Below are 23,092 nucleotides of genomic sequence, written 5' to 3' on the forward strand. Positions count from 1 at the left end.
TCCATCTTTTCGTAATAGTGCACCCATCATTTCAAAATCCTGGATATGCCTCTAATTATTTAAAAACTTGCCTTACTAATAAGTTACGGTGATAGCCAAATATTCTAATCAGGAACTGCGGCAATTTTTCAAACTTATGGCCAAACTGAGTTTATTGTAAGAAGAAGATGATAAAATATAAATTTGTTATGTTAGCGGGGCACCGAATTAAATGTGTCCTCACGGAGTAAATCACAAAAGTATAATATGTTTAGAGGCCCAATTTCAACATTTACACAATTTGTAGATTTGTGAATGAGCAATTTTCACATATAGCAGACACAAAAATCATATTTGTATGCTATAACTATAGTTTGCATAATTGCGCTCCATAGCAAACATAAATATGTATATTTCGCTATATATATACAAAAGAAAGCAGTTGTATATAATCTGTTTCTGTTTCCGTATACATATACAAAAGATCAATTGTATAATTTGTGTTTGTATAAAAGAGAGAAAGGCAAAAGGGAACTGGGCAGGAAATGTTTGTATTGTAATAATTATAAGTGTATAGGACGAAAATATATGTATTTACATGTGTATATACAATTTTCTCTCGCTTTATACAAACAGAAACATAATTTATACATTTCTGTTTGTATAAGCGAGAGAGGCGAGCGAGATCTGGGAGAGTGGCGAGCGAGATCCGGAAGAGGGGAGAGAGGGGAACGAAAATATATGTATATATACAATTTTCTCTCGCTTTATACAAACACAAACGCATTCTATACATTTGCGTTTGTATAAAAGCAAGAGAGGCGAGGGAGAGAACGAGAGTGGCGAGCGAGATTCACCAGGAGAGAGGCAAAATAGCAACAGTTTGCTATGGGGTACAATTAAATCAAACTATGTAATATATCATTTAATTTGAATTAATAGTTTGCTATTATATACAATTTTTCCTTTGTGAATTGCATTTCTATAATTTAATTGATTTAATTCTAGGGAAAATTACGCGGTTAAGCAAATTTATACTACTTAATTACTCATTATAGCTATAGTTTGCTATAATTACCACTCACGACTACATTATACATTAATTTCGTGGGCTGACTTCGAGTTTGTACAATTAGCCACGTTTGTATATGTATAATTCGCCAGAATATACAAATACATATGTATAATATACAATTGTCTAACCGATATACATATACAATTCACCTCTCTCCCACTCTCTGCCCTCTCTCGCTCACCTCTCTCCTCCCTCTCCCAATCTCGCTTGTCATATATACAAATGCATATGTATAATATACAATTATCTAACCAATACACATATACAATTCACCTCTCTCCTACTCTATGCCCTCTCTCAATCTCGTTCGCCTCTCTCCTCCCTCTCCCAATCTCGCTTGCCATATATACAAATACATATGTATAATATATAATTATCTAACCGATATACATATACAATTCACCTCTCTCCCACTCTTTGCCCTCTCTTGCTCGCCTCTCTCCTCTCTCCTCTCTCTCCCAGTCTCGCTCACCTCTCTCCTCCCTATGACATGTACCTATAAATTGTAATTATCAAACTATAGATATGGAGAATAATTATGCTATTTTTGAGTGGCTATATGTGAAAGTTCTTCTTAATTCTATTAGTCTGATTTTTGAAAGGGCAATTAACCATTTTTTCTTCTAAAAATTACAACTTTTCATATGCATTGCCGAACATACCAACAAATATTTGCATCAAAGTCCAAAGAAAAACACACTACAATAAAATCTATTGCAGTGTTGGTCTGAAAACATCATAATGGTTATAGTGAAGTGTTGTTAGATGACGCTTTGATCTTATTTAACAGTTATAAATAAAAGTACACAGAATTAATTAATAATTAATTAATTGTGTATCAAAAAAAGTCATGTATGATATATGTATCTGCTAACTAATTTAACCAAGTAGAAAGTGTATGAATGTAAAAAAGCATACACCAATTTTTTTTTCTCGTGAAATTATGATTATAATTGATGGGTACCAGTTAAATACATTTTTTCTTGTTAGATATTCGTACTTAAAATTTACTATGTGCATCACATTAATATAATGATATCATAAATATTTTAAAATTTTATTTTTATATATAATATATTTCTTGGAAAATATTATTGCACGATATTTGAATATGGTTGCTATAGAATGGTATTTTTACAAGGTTGAATGTTGTCATAGAGAAGTAAAATATAATATGAAAAATCAGGTCTGGAGAAAATTAAGCTATATTTTAGTGAAATGTTATTGTAACGAACTATACTACAAAGATGAACTCCCTTCGTCTATTTTCTTACTTGTTCAGTATTCACTTGACACGCTTTTTAAGAAATAAAAAATAGAAGGGTTAGGAATAATCATTTTACTATATCATCTTTTAATATGACCAAATAGATATTCAAAAATAATTTTTCAAAATCTGATCCAATAACTATGATAAGACGCTAGCTTAGCGAAATGAATGCAAAGCAACATGTCTCTTAGTAACAAATTATCACAAAGATTCATCAAAGAACTGATTCAAGATATCTGGATTGCTCAAATATTTCTCTCCATTAATAATTTATTTTCTAAGCAATTGGGCCTCAAACTAGAATTACAAAAAATAACACTATTATTAGATTCAATATGGACCCCAACAGGTCAAGTACATAACTTTCCTAAGTGACTCTTCAGACTGCTTTGCTTTACTGTTTGAAGAAACCATAGAAGAAGATTGAGAAGAGATTTTTTTGGCCTGTGAATATGACTTTATATTGTTCTTTGCATGCTGATTTATTGTTTTGATGGTGCAATTCCACCTACTCACTCCTTGTTCTTTCACTGCCTCAACCCATGCCTTGCTTGTTGAACTCATTTTCTAAATTTAATTTTTGATTTCTTGAAAATCTTTGCTAATGGGATATTGTGTTGGTTGTTGGTTGAATGCTCAGGGATCTGATGTTTCTCAATATATAGGTAAGTGTGGCGGCTCAATAAAACTAGTGGCTTTTAGCTCTCAATTCTTGCGGCCTTGAGCATGGTTTTCTAGAATTTCAGTTACAGTTATATTTGTGGCTGTGAATGTACTTTTTTGTCCTTGTGCATTATTTTTCATTCTTGTGGCTTTGGAGCATGGTTTTTCAGTATGATTGTGGCTGTGGAATATGTACATTTCTGCTATTCTTGTGGCTTTGGAGTATGTTTTTTCTAAAATTTCAGTTACGATTGTGTTGTGGATGTAGCGGTAGAGCCAAGTATACTTGAGGGGTGTTGACAGATACCCTTCGTCAAAAAATTATATTGTATAGCTATGTAATTTTGAATATATATATATATAGTGGCGGAGTCAAGATTTTCAATAAGAGGGTTCAAAATCTAAAAAAATAGACACATAAAGTAGCAGAAGGGGATTCGACATCTACTATATATACCTAAAAAATTATTTAAACCATGTATAAATAATATAATTTTTCGCCGAGGGGGTTCTATAAGGTGGCTCCGCCACGATATATATATATATATACTTGAGGGTTGTGGAATATTGTATATTGACACCTCTTAATCGAAACTCTTGCTCCACCACTATGTGAATGTACATTTCTACCCTTGTGCATATCTTGTGGCTTTGGTGCACGGTTTTCTATAATTTCAGTTACTATTGTGGTTGTAGATGTACATTTTTGCTCCTTCGCATAATTTTTCATTCTGGTGGCTTCGGAGCATGTTTTTCTAAAATTTCAGTTACGATTGTCTGTGAATGTAAATTTCTACCCTTACGCGTAATTTTTTATGATGAAAATTTTGAGGGTATAGTCGGTATTTCAAGTATTAATAGCTATTTGAGGGGGGATGGTTGATTGAAGTAGCAAATTGAATTTGCAATCTTGTTTTGGATTATTATGAGAGGAGCAGAATGATGTAACGCCGTAATAAATACAGTAAGATGGACGGCGGACCCACAAACTACGTGCTTTAAAGTAGGGGTATTCATCGTACTATATGGTACACTGAGAAAAATTCAGAGAATTTTGAGTTTTAATTCTTAAAAATATTATTTACTATTATGATATTGCATTTATTCGATATATATGTAATCTGGTAGCTTTCATTTTGATTTATACAGTATTGTAAGTTAGTAATTATGATTTATTTATATGTAATGTAAAATTATGATCTCGAAATACTATATTATTATCATACTGAATTAATCGATATGATTCAATATTTTTCATTTGGTTTCGATTTATATGGTATGGTAAGTCACTCACTATTGTTTGCTCGACTCCAACTTACATGCAATGTAAAATTATGAATTCGATAATGACAGAAACTCAGTTCCAAAAAAGAAAATTTAGGCCTTCATCTTGTTAAAACTGTAAACCCGCAAACTCTTTTAACTAGCTTGTCATAATTAATAGCTAAATGATTTGTCAATAGAGTATGGTTAAGGTATTTGGAATTCAGATGGATTAATGCTACCTTTGAAATGTGTATATTCTGAAATCTGATCACCTTCAGTTAGTTTAATTTTCTTTTAATTCTAACCAAAGATAATTCAAAATAAATTTATTTTTCAGTAATCGAAAGCAGGTCAGTGGCCGGTCAAAGGTCAACTATCACACCCCTAATACTTAAGTTTGAAAATTATGTGGACATAGGATCTAGGACCGACTTAAAAGTGTACAAAACAATGAAAATAATAGTATAATATGTTTTTGGACTCACGAATAAATTAGGCCCGCACATCCCTTATTTACTTTGGATAGGAACAAATTTATTAGGAAGAGTCATCTTAATTTAGTACTCGTACCATTATAAAATTTGCGTCTTAAATGAATGATAAAATTTGTGTGGTAATAAATCATTTTATTAAGGATAAAATAAATATTTTAAAGTTAAATTAGTACTTAATATAAAAATGTATCATTCTTTTTTTGACGGACTAAAAAGAAAAGTAAGTCATATAAATTGAGGCAAAGAGAGTAGTAATTTGTACACTAGAAATCCTAATTACCTACCCTATGTTCAATTTTCTTTAGGGAATGAGAGGCATGACATAACTCTTCTCAAATGTATATATTTTTGGATGATCAATATCAGATTCTCCATAATATTCAAAGCAAAGCATATTAATCTATGTGATTGGCTTAATATAAAACCATATATTAACAAAATTGAAAAATATAAAAAAGAATTACACAAGTCAAATAACACGAAACCAAATGAAAACCACTAGAATTGAGGATAATTTCCAGATATTTGGGATTGCAGAAATTTCTTTTCCATTGATTGAGCAATTTAGGCCAAGCTCTCAAAATCATTTACAATATTGTCAAAAACTGTACATGACAGCAATAATTAGATATAACTGCTATTATGATTGATCAATATGGACCCCAACAGCTCAAATACATGACTTTCCTCAGAGACTCTTCAGATTGCTTCATTTTACTGTTAGCAGAAACCAAAGAAGAAGAAGAAGATTGAGAAGACATTATTTTGGCCTGTAAATATGAGCGTAGATTGTTCTTTGCGTGCTGATTTATGGCTCTGATTGTGTAATTCCACCTACACATTCCTTGATCTTTTAGTGTCTCTACTACTCCCACGCTTACTGCTGCAACCCAGGCCCTGCTTGTTGAACTCATCTTTCTAATACAAGTTTGTGAAAGGTTTAATTTGCTTTCGATATTGTGTTGGTTGAATTCTCAGCGATTTGATGCTTTTGAATTTATAAATAAATGCGTCTCAATAAAATTAATGGTTTTTATCTCAATTCACATGGTTTTCCAAAATTTCAGTTACAGAGTCATGTGGATAAGAATGTACATTGCATACATAAAACAATGAGTACTTGAGATGGATGCACACGGATTGGGTAGATAAATGAAAACCCACTGGCTGTCTGGCCCAGGGGGACCCACATGGAGTCCGCCGGGTGCTCGGCACCCATTATCCTCGTCTCCGAATATATATCTATGTTGAACTTAAGAGATATTTGTATAAAATTAGCATAGAGCACCCAATGAATAAATGATTTGGTTGGTCCATTTGCTCTTGGGTGGGTGTTTAAGGTTCTTTTACACTCTGTTTGGATCATTGTTACCTATTGTTTCATAATGTATTGTATTGTACTGTATTGTATGATAGATACAATGTTTGGCTAGACTGTATTGTTTGTTGTTGTTTAATAACATTTTAATTGTTTGGTTTGATTGTATTGTAATTTATAAATTTACTAAAATATTCTTAATTATTCTAGGGTAGGAGGTTTGACTATAATTAAGTAATATAAGGTAAAGGATAAAATAGTATTTTGAAATATTATGTAAAGATATAATTGAAAAAGAAATTAAGTAACAATGGGAACGCACCAAATCGGTTGTTCCATAAATTAGAGGTTTTCATTGTTACATAACAACGAAATTTAACAATACAATACATTTTAAGTAACAATCAAAACAAACATTGTAGGTATAGTAACAATACAATACAATACAATGGGTAACAATGATCCAAACAGAGTGTTAGTGTTGTTGAGTTTGAGTTCGAATCTCACTGTTAACATGTCTTTTTATATTTTTGACTCATGTGATACTCACTAGGTAAAAAAATAATCTAACGTTGTAGTGTGTACAAATATAACTTTTTAAACTTATTTAGGTTCGACTTAACTTGATTCGATTATATTTTAACTCGATCAGCTTAACCTAGTCAGAATCAAAGATTATTTCAGCTTGATTTATTTTTTCTCTTGATTATGTAAAGCGTATATGATGGATAATAATAAACCAAACTATCCTTAAAATTTACGTAATATTTTAATAAGAAATATAATTTTAAATTTTAAATATATTTCTTACACAATAAAAATAATAATATCCTAAAATTAGTAATTTATTATCTCTTTTGCGCATTATTTCTCCAATATAAAAATAGTAATGTCCTAAAATTAGTATTTTATTTTCTTTATTGTTTTGATAATTCATAATGTTCATTTGTTATAAATCAAATAGAGATAAATATATTAATATTAATTTAGATTTAAAGTCAAATAATTACGTATTTAAAAAAATGTTAAATTATGATTTGTGCTATTAACCTCATACAAATCAATTGTATTATTTTTATGACAAAAATAAATAGTTATTTAAAATTACTTGTAAATCAACAAAATCAAAATATAATTAATTATTTTTTTCATTTTACTTTCTCTAATTAATTTATTATTTTTTGTTCTTGAAATTCAAGCTATAAAATATTTTTTATTATATTAACATGACAAGAATTGCAACTAATAATATTTTTAGGTTGAATTGCAACTTAGTGAGAAGGTTATATTTTTTAACAAACACTATAAATTGCAATTCTTATCATGTTAATATAATAATAATAATAAAAAATTAAAAATATCAATTAAATTTCACATAGCTTGAATTTCAAGAATAACATATAGAGTATCATATAAATTGAGAGAGTATGTATGTATGTAGGAGTTTATGGATGATTTTCGATTACATGAAAATAGAAACAAAACTTATGTAATTATTTGTGAAGATTACGGATGGTCTTTCTGTTATATTTCTTGTTGGAGAATATTGGATACATTTAAGTGTTTACGAAATTAGAAAATTATGAAACTATTGAACGAGAAAAAAAATGATTTTATACTCCTTTTGTATTAGTTATTTTACTTTTTTTTTACATGTTCTTTAAAAAATGATAATTTACTAAGTTACTCTTTAAGATATTTGTTTTTTTATAACTTTACAAATTTTGTTTATACTTTAAAAAACAATAATTGCTAGGGTAATGAAAATAAAAAAATGACAGTTTAATTTTGTTAATCGATAAATAATTTTAATAACTATTTTTAGTAATTTATATAACTAATATAGGATAGAAAAATAATACCAAATGTTAGGAGTATGATGAATTAGACTAAATTTTATACTTTAAAAATTATTTAAACATAAGGAAAATAACAAAATTTGAAATAATGGTTAAAACAAAATAAAAAGTGGAAAAGTTAAAATAATGGGAAAAAGTTAAAAAAGTAAGAGAGAAGGAACTTTGACCCATTTTTTTGAAAATGGGACCCAATTATCTGCTTGTCAAATTATGAAAGGAGGCTCACACAACTTTTGTATGCCACCTCATACTTGTCCCTCAAACACCATAAAAACTTTTGTATGCCACCTCATACTTGTCCCTCAAACACCATAAAAACTTTTGTATGCCACCTCATACTTGTCCCTCAAACACCATAAAAACTTTTGTATGCCACCTCATACTTGTCCCTCAAACACCATAAAAACTTTTGTATGCCACCTCATACTTGTCCCTCAAACACCATAAAAACTTTTGTATGCCACCTCATACTTGTCCCTCAAACACCATAAAAACTTTTGTATGCCACCTCATACTTGTCCCTCAAACACCATAAAATTGCCTTCTGCCTCTACAATTATAATTTTACTTTTTCTTCCAACTCCCTAATTTAATTGAAATATTATTATAATAGGTAAAAAAAAAAAATGGTACTTTATTGATTTGTCAAAATAGAGAAATGAAAAGAAAAATTAAACAAATAATTAGAGAAAGAAGAGAGTACTTGATTTGCTTAATGATTATTTAAGAACTTCAAATTTCAAAACCATATGCATATTCATTAGTATTACAGCATACTTGTAATTAAGCATGTTAGCTGGAAGAGATGTAATTAGTTGATCCGTTAATGCCTGAATTCACCGAAAGATCAACTCTCTTCATAGAGTTTTTTCACATACAATGGTTGGAAGATTTCGACATACATGCTTATCTTTGAAATGGCATGCCCTTAACTAGTACAGTATGTCCTATTTACAATCATAGCCTAATTTTACATTTTATACTGTCTCCTATCATCACTATTAAAATCTTCAATTTGGACCCCAACAGCTCAAATACATAACTTTTCTCAGAGATTCTTCAGATTGCTCTGTCTTTTCACTCTTTGCAATCAGAGAAGAAGAAAGTTTCTTAGCTTGAGAGTAAGATCTTATGTTATTCTTTGTGTGTTGTGCCAAACACTTCAATGGATAATCCCATCTACACAATCCAACTTGATCTTTTAAGGCTTCCACTGCTCCAACACTGGCTGCTACTATCCACGCTCTCCTGCTTGAACTCATTTTGATTAAATTCCTTATAAAATTAATCACTTTTTTTTCCTGCTTTGTTTTTGATATATTATATGAATTGATTCAATGATGTTTTGATTGCTTGTACATTTGAATGTTTTTGAGTTGTATGATGTAGAGAAATTGGGGCTAAATATATAGGCACAGTACTGATGTAAAGAAGCAAAGGGGGAAGAATCTAGAAAGTGATAAACCAGTGGTTTTACGGCGACTGTGGGCTCTAAAGCCAGTGTTTTTTTTTTGTTTTTGTTTTTTTTTTTTTTTTTTTTTTTCTCAACTCTACCCCTGAAAAAAAGGACAGTATTCAAATTTTACTGAGAAAAAGACAAAGAGTCAATTTTTTATTTATCACAGATGTCATTTAAATAATTCACGATAAAAATTAACATATTTTTTAATTATATTTTTATATTTTAATAATATTGGATTTTAAAGAAATACTTATTACATAAGAATAATTTAATTAATTACACATTATATATATATATATATGTTCAATTTTTATCAAATAATACTGTACTTAATTATCTTAAAATTAAGAAAATACTTCATATTTAGAATAATCGATGGAACCTGGCTGGTCCTAAGAAATTCATTTGATCTCCTGCTGAAATTGCACAACTACCAAGTAAAAGTTTATAGACTTTAGAATAATGAGCCTCTACTAATGTGCTGAGATTTAAAATTCATGGAGATTCATATATTTTAAATTCTTTCAGCTGAATCTTGTTAGTGAAAAATTAAATTATAAATTAAATATAATTAATAGTATATATATAATATTATATATATGCATAATATTTTTTTATTTTTTATTTTTTGTGTATTTGATTTTTTATATTTTGGCTTTCTAATACTTTCCCAGTCTCAATTTATGTGGCACTTTTCATTTTTCGAGATTCAAACAATTTAAATTTGATTGAAAATTTGCACGTGGAATCTTCAATTTTTTAAAATGAAATTTATATATTTTTAAACTATAAGTTATACTCCACAATAATTGACAATTTAAAATAATTTAAAAATATATGAGAAATTTACTATAAAAAATGGACTTGTTTGAATCTCGAAATTCGAAAAGTGTTATATATATTGAGACAGGGGTAAAAAAATTTAACTCCACTAATATACATAATTGATTGAGACAAATAATATATTATTCGGAAAATATTTGTAGACGAAACTGAGGACTAGAACCACTGGTTTCTTCATAAACCAATGGTTTTATTACCAGGAATCAAGACAGGCTACATGTTCTGTAAAATGTACTTTCAAAATCTAAAGTAAATTTAAAATCCTCCTTCCTAATTTAATTTTGAGTATTCAATTATTTTTGTTCTTCCTTTTCTCCTCCTTGTTATCTTACCGTCAATTACTCAGAAAAAATAGAAAAATGTCAAATGCTCAAAAATTAGTTTTGTTCTTCTTATTTTTTCCTATTTTATTTATTAGTCTTAAAAATATAAATTTAATCGATATAAGAAACCTAAATGATTAATTTATATTCATTGATTAATTTAATTAATCAGATAAATTAATTTATATTTATTTATTGAAAACTTAAATTCTAGATCACTAAATAAGAATACTAGTTTGTTATGAGGCGTGAAACTTAAAAGACCACTGAATAAGAATACAATGATAAACTTATATGATTTCTTATGAAGGCATAAATAATAAAATGGTGATATATAAATAGAAACGGAGTGAGTACGGCATTACTGAATTCTAAGCTTTCTTCAAAAATAAGAACTTTTAGCAACGGTAAAATGTACTTAATCCAAAATATTAACGGAGGTAAAACTAATTCCATTTTATATAATTTAGAGGTAAATTAGAACCATTTTACATTGGTAAATAGATGGAAAGTTTCAAAACTACAAATTTCACATGATTCATTAGAGAACTGCGTCAATATCAATATGGACTAGAAAAAAAATGTTTTCCCATTAATATTGACAAGGCAATTAAGCCTCAAGCTATAAAACTACTGCTTCAACATTCTCCTAAATTCTCAAGGAATATATATATGTACATAAGAATATCAAAAAATTTAACAGTTGGAATTCAATATGGACCCCAACAGGTCAAGTAGATAACTTTCCTAAGAGACTCTTCAGACTGCTTAGCTTTCTCCTTCATTTCACTTTTTGTAGAAACCAAAGAAGATAATTTTTTGGCGTGTGAATATGAGCGTAGATTGTTCTTAGCGTGCTGATTAATGGCTCTGATTGTGTAATTCCACCTACAAACTCCTTGATCTTTTAGTGCCTCTACTACTCCTAAACTCACTACTGTAACCCATGCTCTGCTTGTTGAACTCATCTTCAAATCTTGGCTTACTATTTTTGTGAGTGCTTTTACAAAGACTTGTTCTTTTTGTGTTTGTTGGATTCAATTACTTGGGATGATGAATGGATGATTTTTTTATATATATATATATAGGTAAGTATTGCTCAATAAAACTAGTGGCTTTTGGCTGTGCTATTTTTATTTTCCTGTGGTTTTTGGAACATGGTTTTCCAATTTTGGAGGTAGGTGTGTGTTTATGGAGGTGAAGTTGACACTTCAATTATTACTACGTGTACTATATTTGGAGAGCACACTGTTTTTTGGAGTGACACATGTTCTGGTATAAATGAGGCTAAAATAAATAAATAAAATTTTAATAAGAATGCACACGGATTGGCGAGATTAAAGAAAATCCACTTGCGCCAAAACCATGGGAAAGGATATTCAAATGAAACCAATGTCAGATGATTGAACATAAATGTAGTTGTATATCGTTTCTTTTCCAATGTATAATGTAATTCTCCGGAAGTAATAATTAAAAAAATATAGAAAAAAATGATAACAATAAAATATAATACGATGATTAAAACACAATAAACGTTAAATATGTATCAAAGTAACTATATGTATAAGATTAATACTATGGCGCACACAATGCTTAGTAACGATCTTCACACCATTTTATCTTATATAAGATATATTTTGGTATGTTAAAGTTATGTTGCATCGGATATATTCACCTCTTTTCAATAGTTTTCAAACACTCTTTTGATATACCCTTGATAACTTATTTTTAATGATTTTTGACTTTTAAGATATTTTTTAATTTTGAAAGTGTTTGGATAACTTTAAAAATGAAAAAGTATAAAAAGAAAAAGAAGAAGTCAATATGATATTGTTTTGATCGTTACAGTTCAAAGAGATATGGAAATAGAAATATGCATAAATAAACTATTTGACTTGGAAATATATTCTGATCCAATTGAAAGAAATTGAAGAAAGAGGGACCAATCCAAAAGAAAAACTTTCTCTAGGTAAAGACTATTCACAAGAAGCCTACAGAAAAATTTATACCTAAGTTTATGTTTAAGAAAATGCAAATAAATGTGCCTGAAAGCATCAATTTACATTTTCAATTTCCACTCTTCGTCATTTAATATTTTTAATTTGTACTGATCTTTTGAGATGCTGTTCGATCTTAATTCTATTTCTAATTTCAGATTTTAAAAACTATATACTATAGTATTTCATTGAAGTGATACAAAAATATTGGAATAGCTGATTTGTCATCAAAGCAACAAATATATCAACACGTTTTCTCATATAATTTTCGAAATAGACAGTAGTCCTATTTAATTACAATCAATTTGGACCCCAACAGCTCAAATACATAACTTTTCTCAATGATTCTTCAGATTGCTCTGCCTTTTCATTCTTCGCAATTAATGAAGAAGAAAGTTTCTTGGCTTGAGCATAAGATCTCATGTTATTCTTTGTGTGTTGAGCCAAAGACTTCAATGGGTAATTCCATCTACACAATCCAACTTGATCTTTTAAGGCTTCCACTGCTCCAACACTGGCTGCTACTATCCACGCTCTCCTGCTTAGACTCATTTTGATTTTATTTCTTCTAAAATTTAACTCTGTTTTTCTGCTTTGGTTCTCTGTTTTTTTGTTTTTGTTTTGATAGCTAGTAGATTTGATGATTTTAGAGATGATGTTTAAAAGTTGGGGCTAAGGTTGAATATATAGGCATGAAGAGTAAATTGGATGAAGAGAGTGTAGCCACTGGTTTTTGGGTTACTGTGGGTTCTACCGCCAGTGGTTTTCTAGACGTTCCATTCATTCATTGTGATTTCTTAAAATAAGACACGAGTTGGAGCACGGCAAGCTTTTGTCATCCTTAATACTTTTTTTTTGTATTTTACTTTTTATATTAATTATTTGTTTTCTAAATTAACCTATCATTATTTCTCAAAAGCATACAAAATTCAAATAGACAAAAAAAGAAAAATAACGGATGAAGTGGGAATCCAAAACTTGGATGGGTCTAAGAATGGCGCATTTGTTTTCAAGTAAATTTATTTGTCATTTAGGTAAATTTGAGTGATTTTTATTTTTTCAAAAAGAACTTGGTGAACTTTATATCACTTCCCTTGAAATTCAAGTAAAAGTGTACATAATTTCTTTTTCATTTTGGAGGTCTCGAGTCCGATTAGGCAGTTAATCGTCTTTATTAAAGATATCATAATTATGAGATTTTCTGGGATGATTCGAGTTTAATCGGGACTCAAACCAAAACCCAATTTATGTGTTAGACAAAGGTTAGTAATTTTAATTGTGGTTCTATATTTATGTATGTTTCGGATCCTAAAATAACACGCAAATATATTATCTGCAAGCATGATGAAGCGATACAATATACTATTTGATCTGTCAAATTATTCGTTCATCTTGTAATTATTTCCCACATTTCGATATACGTGCTTCTATTGAGTTGGAATGCCATTCAACTCTATTTACGGTATCCTTCTTCTTCTTTTTTCTTTTCTTTTTTTACTCTCTAGCTCTACAAAAAATATTTGGAATAAAAGCATTTGTTAAGAAAAGATCAAATTGGGATTTGGGATCCCGGCAGGTCAAGTACATAACTTTCCTCAATGAGTCTTCAGACTATTTTGGTCGCTTCTTTCAATTATTATTATGACTTCTCTGATTTTCTTCTAAAATTAACTCCGTTTTTTTAAATTAATTTTGATAATATAAATTGACTATTAACGACAATGGCATAGTTATCACTAAATATGTTTAAAATATTTTTATAAAAACATATAACTATATTGGACCGCATGACAATTTAACTAATACTGATAAATGTTTAACACTATTTGTTAAGATATATATTTATTACTGCTAAAAATTATTTTTGTTATAGAGTGATCTTTTGATTGCTACTCCCTCCGTCCAATAATAGTTATCCATTATATTATTTTTGGATATTCAAAATACTTATCCACTTTATGAAATTAATGGATAACTTTACACTTAGTCTTAATTTACCCTTATTTTTAATTGAGTAAAAATTATGTGTATAATCAAACATATACTAATTAATTAGTTAGCATAGCTATAATTTGCCTTAATTATAATTCGCGACCTTGTTTTTAACTATAATTACGCGGCACAACTTTTTAGTTTTGTATAATTCACACGTTTATATAATTTGAAATTTGTATAATATAATTTGAAATTTGTATAATATAATTTGGGTAACTTTTGTATAATTTAAAATTTGTATAATATAATTTGTATAACTGTCTACACTTCAGATATTTGTAATTGTATAAATTCATTATTTTGATTTTATACAAAAATAACTGAATTATATAAATATACCCGCAAATTATACAAATTCGTGAATTATACAAACGGGATAGCTTAAACTGTAGCTACAAACCGTAAATATACAAATTATAGTTATGGAGCATAATTAAATTTATTAGAATGACTATTTGCGAAAGGTCCCTTTTAATTATAGTTATTTTCCTATAACATTGTTCAAGATATTATATTGATATTCAAATCCATCTATTTATATAGTTTCTTAAATTCAATAATGGACTAGTATTTTTTGACAGAGAGTAGTAAATCTGATCATGTTTCGAAATTGGTTTGCAGAAATTTGTTTTCAACAAGAGTTGATGGGGCCAATTTAGCCCAAGCTCTCAAAATCGTTTACAATATTGTCAAATACTTTACATGTACAGAAAAATGACACTAATTAAATCTAACTGCTGTGAGGAATCGATCAATTAGGCCCCCAACAGCTCAAATACATGACTTTTCTCAGAGATTCCTCAGGCTGCTTCACCTTTTTCAATTCTAATTTGTTAGCAGAAACCAAAGAAGAAGAAGAAGAAGATTGAGATGAAAGCTTCTTGGCGTGTGAATATGAGCGTAGATTGTTCTTTGCGTGCTGATTTATGGCTCTGATTGTGTAATTCCACCTACAAACTCCTTGATCTTTTAATGCCTCTACTACTCCCAAACTCACTGCTGTAACCCATGCTCTGCCCGTTGAACTCATTTTCTAATCTTTGATTCTTCAAAACTCTTGGATATTTTATATTTGTGAGAATGTTTAATTTTTTGCTGAAATACTTGAATAACTTGTTGGTTTTTGAATTATCTCTCTCTCTCTCTGTATGGCTATATATATATAGTGTCTTTGTTGGAAGGAAAAAAAAAACTAGAGGCTTTTGGTTGTGTTTCGTGTGGTTTTGGAGCATGGTTTCTGGGATGGAAAGTACATTTCTGCCCTTGGGTTAATCTCTTAATGATCAGTATTGACTATTGAGGAGGGTGTAATTGGTATTTTAATTAGTATATACATTATTTTTATGATCACAATTATGGGGTGGGTGGGTAAAGAGCACACCGAATTTGTAGCTTTGTTGTTTGGAATAGCTGCTAGATGGGGGACACGTAGAGTGACATGTGCTGATGTGTCTAATGCTAATGATAATAATATATGCAGATGAAAATTGGCACATGGTTTGGCTTAGATTAAATAAAATCCACTCTTGCCCAAACCATGGGAAAAGTTCTTGAAAATGAAACCACCGAAATGTTTGGAGTTATGTTAACTGCAAAAAAATCTTACCACTGCCAAGTACTGTCGTTGTTTCTAATATACAGTAACTTATTATACTCCATATAAAGCAAATAATAAAAAGGAAGATAATGTTTGACTATGGTTAAATGATTGATTTTAGCAAATAATCTGAACCATATATTAATTTGAGGGACACATGTAGTAAATAAAAGGGAAAAAGGATAGATATATTTTTGAACTATCGTAAATGATATGCAGATATTCTCCGTCATACTATTGAGACATTGATGTCCCTGTTGTCTTAAAACAAGAGCATATATGCCCATCATTCAAACGGAAGACTAAATAGGTACACGTGGCGCAATCTTATCCGTTGATCCGATATTTAATCAGCGGATAAAATTATGACATGTGTATGTCCGTTAATATAAAGTGTATATATACTTTAATTTTTGGATGGCAGGGGCACAAATGTCCCCAAAGTATAACGAATACAAGAATTTGGGATATATTTGTCCTTTTTCCTAAATAAAATTAGACAAATGGACTACTGGAGGGGGAGCCAAATCCGAGTTAGTGACTTATATCGGTATGAAATTGTGTTATATTTTAAAATCTAATAAATTTCTAAATACTACTTCGAAAATTTATATTCAAACGGGCAAAATGCTTGTTTATGATCGTCTTTCAGATTACCGATCGATGCTTGCAATGCAACTTGTGTTCCCACAATTTATACTTTAGATCTTTTAAGATGTGTTCTTCCTTCCATTTGAAAATTAACTTCTTTAAATCGTGTTATTATAATCAAATTAAGTTGTTATTGCAATTTGTTCACTCAATTTTACACACACTTGAGATCTTTTAAGATGTTCTTCTTCCTCCTTGTTGGTTTGAAATCAAGACCACCAAATACAAAATAATTAAGTTGAAGAATTATTTGCAAGCATGTCAAAATGATCATACAAATACTAATCGATCTGTCATATCATCAAAATATCAACACTACTTAAATTTTTGTTGTCTTAAATACACTATTTGCCTCTAATTGCTAGTTTGGTTAAAATGTACTCGATCTGGATCTTTCCGAATTCGACCGAGTGATTTAGCAAATCGCTCTCAAGTTACAATTAGTGAAGTAGTGAGTATATTTGGTATTTCTGTATAGATTCTTCATTGAGGAGATGTCAACTCTCCAAAATCCATCTTCTTCTTTTAATAGCGGAACATTGAGATTTGTTTGATCATTTTGGAATAAGGTGCTCTTTAGGTGTATTTGTTTTTGTTGTAAATGGTAATCTCTACATTAACCAAGCTAATAGCAGCACATCGAGAGTGTTTGTATTTATAACATTGAGTCAATTTTCATTGGAAATGGATCTGGAGCTGCATGGTAAACTCTCTCTCTCTCTCTGAGAAAAGTGAGAAAGCAAATTCAATTTTTCAATATCCTGCATATGGTATATTAGCTATCTAAAAGTTTCAGCATACCTATGATCTTATTTTTTTTGTTTTCTTTTTCTGTCAAATCATCGCATCTCAAAGGACAATCCACAATAGCAGAAATCACTGAGAGTTTGTGGAAATTTTGTTGGAAGTGGTGGCCTTGTAGGTGCAGCATCTTCGTCTTTTTGGAGTTAACATGCTGCCGAGCAATTAATCGTGGATCTCCAGTTGATCAGTTGGCGGAAGCTGGATTAACACCGTCTCATATTGCAGCAACAATATTTAACATACCCACAAACCATAGAGGCTTTAGAGGTCATGACATAAGATGGAAGAAGTGTTTGAAGAACTTTTAGAAAATTGTCATGTAGTAACACACAAGAGACGACATTGATGCAAACAATTGAGTTTGATTGAGTAGAAAACAAAACAACTTTCTGTAAAGTTCACAAATGTATCTCTTTTTTCCAATAACAATTTTGGTGGATTAGGCAAATTTAATTGTCATTTGACAAAGGTGTTCCAGTCACAATTGTCTGATTTAGTTATCTTCGTTATCCAAATTGATCATTTAATGTCTTTAAATGCTTTATGACTTGGTCATTTTGGAGCTCATTGAGCATGCGAGAAACTTGACTCATGGAATAATATGGGTAATATGGACACCCATATTATCCATTGGGTAACTCGTTGTTTACTCATTTAAAATATGAGTCGAGTATTTTACCCATTTTTATTTAATTCATTTTCGATCGACTCATATTTGACTCGACCCGCTCGTTTGCCACTCCTAGTCAAGGTAATGATCTGGCATTATTATGGCTTGATACTCTTGATTTCAAGATCTTTGCCATTTGATTTTGTATTTTCCTACAAACTTTTTCCAATTCTAGCACTCTCCATTGCATACCTTGTAAATGTTCTTTGAGCTTCTCATTCTCAATTGAAAGATCCAACTTTCCTGCCTATAACACGATCTGCTGATCTTTGTTTCCTGAATTTTTTGTTTCCACGAAACTAAAAGGAGAATCGAGCTAACTTGATTGGTTTCTTTGAAGCAAGAGCAAGCTTTAGAGCTTCACTTGCTATGTGATGAGAGCTTGTCCAGGAGATTTTAAAGGGAAATATTTATTACGAGCAAGGTGGCTACAAGCCTCAAACGACAGCTTCTCGTAGCTCAGCCCACTACATACTTTCATCTTTTTGACTTCAGATAACCTTCGACCGACCTGCAATATGTCATCAATGATCAATGTTTAACCAATCAGCTAAATTTTGGAACAATGCCTAAATATTTTACCATATTCTTGAACATGAACTTGTAGTGAACTTCTGTGTATGTATTAAGCATCAAAATGCAAAGAAACAAGTAATAAATGGAAGGCTCGACCTGCAATTTGTCATCAATGATCAATGTTTAACCAATCAGCTAAATTTTGGAGCAATGCCTAAATATTTTACCATATTCTTGAACATGAACTAGTAGTGAACTTCTGTGTATGTATTAAGCATCAAAATGCAAAGAAACAAGTAATAAATGGAAGGCCTCTTAGGGAGTATCGAAAAGGCATACCTCAAGATACATAACCTTGGCATAGTATATTGAATCATACGAGTCCCTAGCAAATTCGGGAGCGATCTGACCAGGGTAAGGCACTTGGAAGGTTTTAGACATGGATGAGGAGCTACTTCGATTATGTTCAAATCTATCAAGCTTGTAATTTTCCTCATTCGAGTTAACTAAACACAACATGCCTCAAATCTATCAAGCTTGTAATTTTCGTTATTCGAGTTAAGGGAACAAAACACGCCTCTTTGCTGATGAATGATTTCAATAACCTAAGAACTGAAGTCACATCATATAAGTAGTTTGATCCAACCGGTGACGGGAGGAGAAGGTTATCCAAAGTCACTTGATCCAACTGGGTGCCAATCATGCTCTCTTAACTTGTTCCTAGAGGCTAGAGCACTTGCTCATCTTTAAATTTAGAATATTCGAAGCATTCCAGATAAGTTTTTGAAGCAAATGCAACTCTAGCAAAAAAACAAATGAATTTAAATAATTAAAAAGACATACAATAAAACCACTAGCTGCCTGCAATACAAAGAGCACACAGTTATATAACTAAAAAGAGCCACTTGTTTATAACTCTTTAGGTACACTAGAAATTCAGCCTTAACCCCAAACTCCCAAACATCATTTTCAAAATCATCAAAATACCAGAGAACCAATTCATCATAAGAAATACTTTCAAGAGAAAAAAAATAATCAAAATGAGTTCAAGCAGGAGAGCTTGGATTGTAGCAGCCAGTGTTGGAGCAATGGAGGCTTTAAAAGATCAAGTTGGATTGTGTAGATGGGATTACCCATTGAGGTGTTTGGCAAAACACACAAAGAATAACATGAGATCTTACTCTCAAGCTAAGAAACTTTCTTCATTAATTGCAAAGAAAGAAAAGGCAGAGCAATATGAAGAGTCTTTGAGGAAAGTTATGTACTTGAGCTGTTGGGGTCCAAATTAACTAATCTTTGTTATAGAGAAACTTCTATGTCATTTTTGCAGACATGAAGATTTCCTAGAGAATAGAAAGAACAAAGAGATTAAAAAAATTTAACCGATATAAGAAACTTAAATGATTAATTCATATTCATTGATTAATTTAATTAATCAAATAAATTAATTTATATTTATTTATTGAAAACTTAAGTTCTAGATCACTAAATAAGAATACTAGTTTGTTATGAGGCGTGAAATAGTTTTTGGCCAAAAACATCTTTAAACTATACATCAAACCTAAACTACATCTTAAAGTATTATTCTTAGCAGAAAACATTCTTCAAGTATTTAAAAGTGAACAATTTTCATCCTTTTGTTAGATATCGTCAAAAAATTAAGGGATCCTACAAAAACACAAGCAGCTCACGTGATTATCAACAAAAGTTTTCCTGCATAATTTCACTACTTCCTATAAGAAGTTCTTGAAAAAAATATTAAAAATCATAGAGACTATTGTTTACGGAAATAAAAAATATTTGGAAGGTGTGAGCATACATGATTTGCTCTTTTTCTCATTTAGTACCATAGAGAAGTTAAAGCTTAATTATCTTTTCCTTTTTCATAGCCAAATTATATTTAGATCAATAAATTTTTGGGCCAATCTGATATTAAAGTGATTAAAATATTGATTATTTCTCGCATTTGAGTTTGATTCTATATTTTTAGAAGCGGAAGTCTCCAACAAACACCGCTTCTACGATATTCAATTGAGAAGAAACATATTTCGACTAATAATATTTTTAATATCTAATTACATGAAAAATAATTGAAAAAAAAACTGTCAAATTAAAAGATTTTCCATAATGCTAAACTCAATTACCGAAAAAGTTCACAATAGAATTTTTGACGTATCTTAGAATAATAATTACGAGGGGATGATCACTTGATTTTTGTGGTATATGTTAGTTTTCTGATAAATTCAAGTAGAAGAGAAAATTGTTCACTTTTAAATACTTGAAGGATGTTTTTTGCCAAGAATGATACTTTAAGAATGTAGTTTAAGTTTGAGATATAGTTTAAGAATGATTTTGGCCAAAAACTCAAGGCATGAAACTTAAAAGACCACCGAAGCCTGAATAAGAATACAATGATAAATTTACTTGATTTTTATGAATGCATGAATAATAAAATGGTGATATATAAATAGAAACGAAGTGAGTACGGCATTACTGTATTCTAAGCTTTCTTCAAAAATAAGAACTTTTAGCAATGGTAAAATATAGTTAACCCAAAATATTAATGGAGGTAAAACTAATTCTATTTTATATAATTTAGAGGTAAATTTGAACCATTTTACATTGGTAATAGATGGAAAGTTTCAAATCAACAAATTTCACATTGTTCATTCATGATTCATTAGAGAACTGCGTCAATATCAATATGGACTAGGAAAAAAAAGTTTTCCTATTAATATTGACAAGGCAATTAAGCCTCAAGCTATAAAGCTACTGCTTCAACATTCTCCTAAACTCTCAAGGAATAAATATGTACATAAGAATATCAAAAAATTTAACAGTTGGAATTCAATATGGACCCCAACAGGTCAAGTACATAACTTTCCTAAGAGACTCTTCAGACTGCTTAGCTTTCTCCTTCATTTCACTTTTTGTAGAAACCAAAGAAGATAATTTTTTGGCGTGTGAATATGAGCGTAGATTGTTCTTTGCGTGCTGATTTATGGCTCTGATTGTGTAATTCCACCTACAAACTCCTTGATCTTTTAGTGCCTCTACTACTCCTAAACTCACTGCTGTAACCCATGCTCTGCTTGTTGAACTCATCTTCAAATTTTGGCTTACTATTTCCTTTTACAAAGACTTGTTCTTTTTGTGTTTAATTTGTTGGATTCAATTACTTGGGATGATGAATGGATGATTTTATATCTATTGTTATTATATACTATATAGGTAAGTATTGCTCAATAAAACTAGTGGCTTTTGGCTGTGCTATTTCCATTTTCCTGTGGTTTTGGAACATGGTTTTACAATTTTGGAGTTAAGTGTGTGTTTATGAATGTACGTTTCTACCCCTTTGGGGTGAAGTTGGCACTTCAATTATTATATTACTACGTGTACTATATTTGGAGAGCACACTGTTTTTAGGAGTGACACATGTTCTGGCATGCATGAGGCTAAAATATATAAATAAATAAAATTTAAATAAGGATGCACACCGATTGGCGAGATTAAAGAAAATCCACTTGCGCCCAAACCATGGGAAAGGATATTCAATAGAGTAATAATTAAAAGAAATGTGTCGATTAAAAAGAAAAGCAGTACATGACATTTAAAAAGGGGGAACTTTCACATATAGCCATTCAAAAATAGCCCAATTACTCTCCATAGCTATAGTTTGATAATTACAATTCGTAGCTACATGTTATAAGGAGGAGAGAGGCAAGCGAGACTGGGAGAGAGAGGGGGGAAAGAGTAGGAGAAAGGTGAATTGTAAATGTATATAGGTTAGATAATTGTATATTATACATATTTATTTGTATATAAGGCAAGCGAGATTGGGAGAGGGAGGAGAGAGGCTAGCGAGATAGGGAAGAGAGTTGGAGAGAGGTAAATTGTATATGTATATAGGTTAGATAATTGTATATTATACATATGCATTTGTATATATGGCAAACGAGACTGGGAGAGGGAGGGGAGAGGCGAGCGAGAGAGGGCATAGAGTGAGAGAGAGGTGAATTGTATATGTATATAGGTTAGATAATTGTATATTATACATATGCATTTGTATATATGATTATACCAAACTATAGTTATGATGAGTAATTAAGTAGTATAAGTTTGCTTAACCGCGTAATTTTCTCTTTAAAAAGGGCAAAAAAGATAACAATAAAATATAATACGATGATTAAAACACAATAAATATTAAAAATAATAATATGTACTCAAAGTAACTATATTAGGGTTGTTTATCGGTTGGTTCGGTTTGATTTTGAAGTTTATTGGTTTGACTTATTGGGTATCGCCGTATC

The 23,092-nt window shown here is 30.3% G+C and overlaps 8 protein-coding genes across 8 annotated transcripts; 1 reads left to right on the forward strand and 7 right to left on the reverse strand.

Annotated features, from left to right (window-relative positions):
• Positions 1 to 2,588: 2,588 nt before the first annotated feature.
• On the reverse strand, positions 2,589 to 2,992 carry LOC102585182 (uncharacterized). The gene has a single exon (XM_006357474.2). It carries the CDS (start codon positions 2,886 to 2,888, stop codon positions 2,655 to 2,657), a length of 234 nt encoding a protein of 77 aa, XP_006357536.1. The 5' UTR covers positions 2,889 to 2,992; the 3' UTR covers positions 2,589 to 2,654.
• A 2,229-nt stretch (positions 2,993 to 5,221) lies between these two features.
• Positions 5,222 to 5,843, reverse strand: LOC102585518 (uncharacterized). The gene has a single exon (XM_006357475.2). The coding sequence runs from the start codon at positions 5,659 to 5,661 to the stop codon at positions 5,398 to 5,400; it is 264 nt and encodes an 87-aa protein (XP_006357537.1). The 5' UTR covers positions 5,662 to 5,843; the 3' UTR covers positions 5,222 to 5,397.
• A 2,812-nt stretch (positions 5,844 to 8,655) lies between these two features.
• LOC102585854 (uncharacterized) lies at positions 8,656 to 9,314 on the reverse strand. The gene has a single exon (XM_006357476.2). It carries the CDS (start codon positions 9,184 to 9,186, stop codon positions 8,935 to 8,937), a length of 252 nt encoding a protein of 83 aa, XP_006357538.1. The 5' UTR covers positions 9,187 to 9,314; the 3' UTR covers positions 8,656 to 8,934.
• Positions 9,315 to 10,983: 1,669 nt separating this feature from the next.
• LOC102587521 (uncharacterized) lies at positions 10,984 to 11,738 on the reverse strand. The gene has a single exon (XM_015313446.1). The coding sequence runs from the start codon at positions 11,518 to 11,520 to the stop codon at positions 11,263 to 11,265; it is 258 nt and encodes an 85-aa protein (XP_015168932.1). The 5' UTR covers positions 11,521 to 11,738; the 3' UTR covers positions 10,984 to 11,262.
• Positions 11,739 to 12,756: 1,018 nt separating this feature from the next.
• LOC102587192 (uncharacterized) lies at positions 12,757 to 13,209 on the reverse strand. Its single transcript, XM_006357480.2, has one exon. The coding sequence runs from the start codon at positions 13,099 to 13,101 to the stop codon at positions 12,850 to 12,852; it is 252 nt and encodes an 83-aa protein (XP_006357542.1). The 5' UTR covers positions 13,102 to 13,209; the 3' UTR covers positions 12,757 to 12,849.
• Positions 13,210 to 15,132: 1,923 nt separating this feature from the next.
• LOC102586854 (uncharacterized) lies at positions 15,133 to 15,689 on the reverse strand. The gene has a single exon (XM_006357479.2). The coding sequence runs from the start codon at positions 15,572 to 15,574 to the stop codon at positions 15,296 to 15,298; it is 279 nt and encodes a 92-aa protein (XP_006357541.1). The 5' UTR covers positions 15,575 to 15,689; the 3' UTR covers positions 15,133 to 15,295.
• A 3,980-nt stretch (positions 15,690 to 19,669) lies between these two features.
• On the forward strand, positions 19,670 to 20,153 carry LOC102586520 (uncharacterized). Its single transcript, XM_006357478.2, has one exon. The coding sequence runs from the start codon at positions 19,823 to 19,825 to the stop codon at positions 20,069 to 20,071; it is 249 nt and encodes an 82-aa protein (XP_006357540.1). The 5' UTR covers positions 19,670 to 19,822; the 3' UTR covers positions 20,072 to 20,153.
• A 1,269-nt stretch (positions 20,154 to 21,422) lies between these two features.
• Positions 21,423 to 21,986, reverse strand: LOC102586189 (uncharacterized). Its single transcript, XM_006357477.2, has one exon. The coding sequence runs from the start codon at positions 21,885 to 21,887 to the stop codon at positions 21,630 to 21,632; it is 258 nt and encodes an 85-aa protein (XP_006357539.1). The 5' UTR covers positions 21,888 to 21,986; the 3' UTR covers positions 21,423 to 21,629.
• Between the last annotated feature and the right edge of the window lie 1,106 nt (positions 21,987 to 23,092).

The sequence above is a fragment of the Solanum tuberosum genome, unplaced genomic scaffold, assembly GCF_000226075.1.
Source record: "Solanum tuberosum cultivar DM 1-3 516 R44 unplaced genomic scaffold, SolTub_3.0 scf00233, whole genome shotgun sequence".
Classification (NCBI taxonomy): domain Eukaryota; kingdom Viridiplantae; phylum Streptophyta; class Magnoliopsida; order Solanales; family Solanaceae; genus Solanum; species Solanum tuberosum.

Excerpts from the sequence above, each read along its gene's own strand:
- LOC102585182 (XM_006357474.2), bottom strand. The coding sequence starts at position 2,888 with ATGAGTTCAACAAGCAAGGCATGGGTTGAGGCAGTGAAAGAACAAGGA.
- LOC102585518 (XM_006357475.2), bottom strand. The coding sequence starts at position 5,661 with ATGAGTTCAACAAGCAGGGCCTGGGTTGCAGCAGTAAGCGTGGGAGTA.
- LOC102585854 (XM_006357476.2), bottom strand. The coding sequence starts at position 9,186 with ATGAGTTCAAGCAGGAGAGCGTGGATAGTAGCAGCCAGTGTTGGAGCA.
- LOC102587521 (XM_015313446.1), bottom strand. The coding sequence starts at position 11,520 with ATGAGTTCAACAAGCAGAGCATGGGTTACAGTAGTGAGTTTAGGAGTA.
- LOC102587192 (XM_006357480.2), bottom strand. The coding sequence starts at position 13,101 with ATGAGTCTAAGCAGGAGAGCGTGGATAGTAGCAGCCAGTGTTGGAGCA.
- LOC102586854 (XM_006357479.2), bottom strand. The coding sequence starts at position 15,574 with ATGAGTTCAACGGGCAGAGCATGGGTTACAGCAGTGAGTTTGGGAGTA.
- LOC102586520 (XM_006357478.2), top strand. The coding sequence starts at position 19,823 with ATGAGTTCAAGCAGGAGAGCTTGGATTGTAGCAGCCAGTGTTGGAGCA.
- LOC102586189 (XM_006357477.2), bottom strand. The coding sequence starts at position 21,887 with ATGAGTTCAACAAGCAGAGCATGGGTTACAGCAGTGAGTTTAGGAGTA.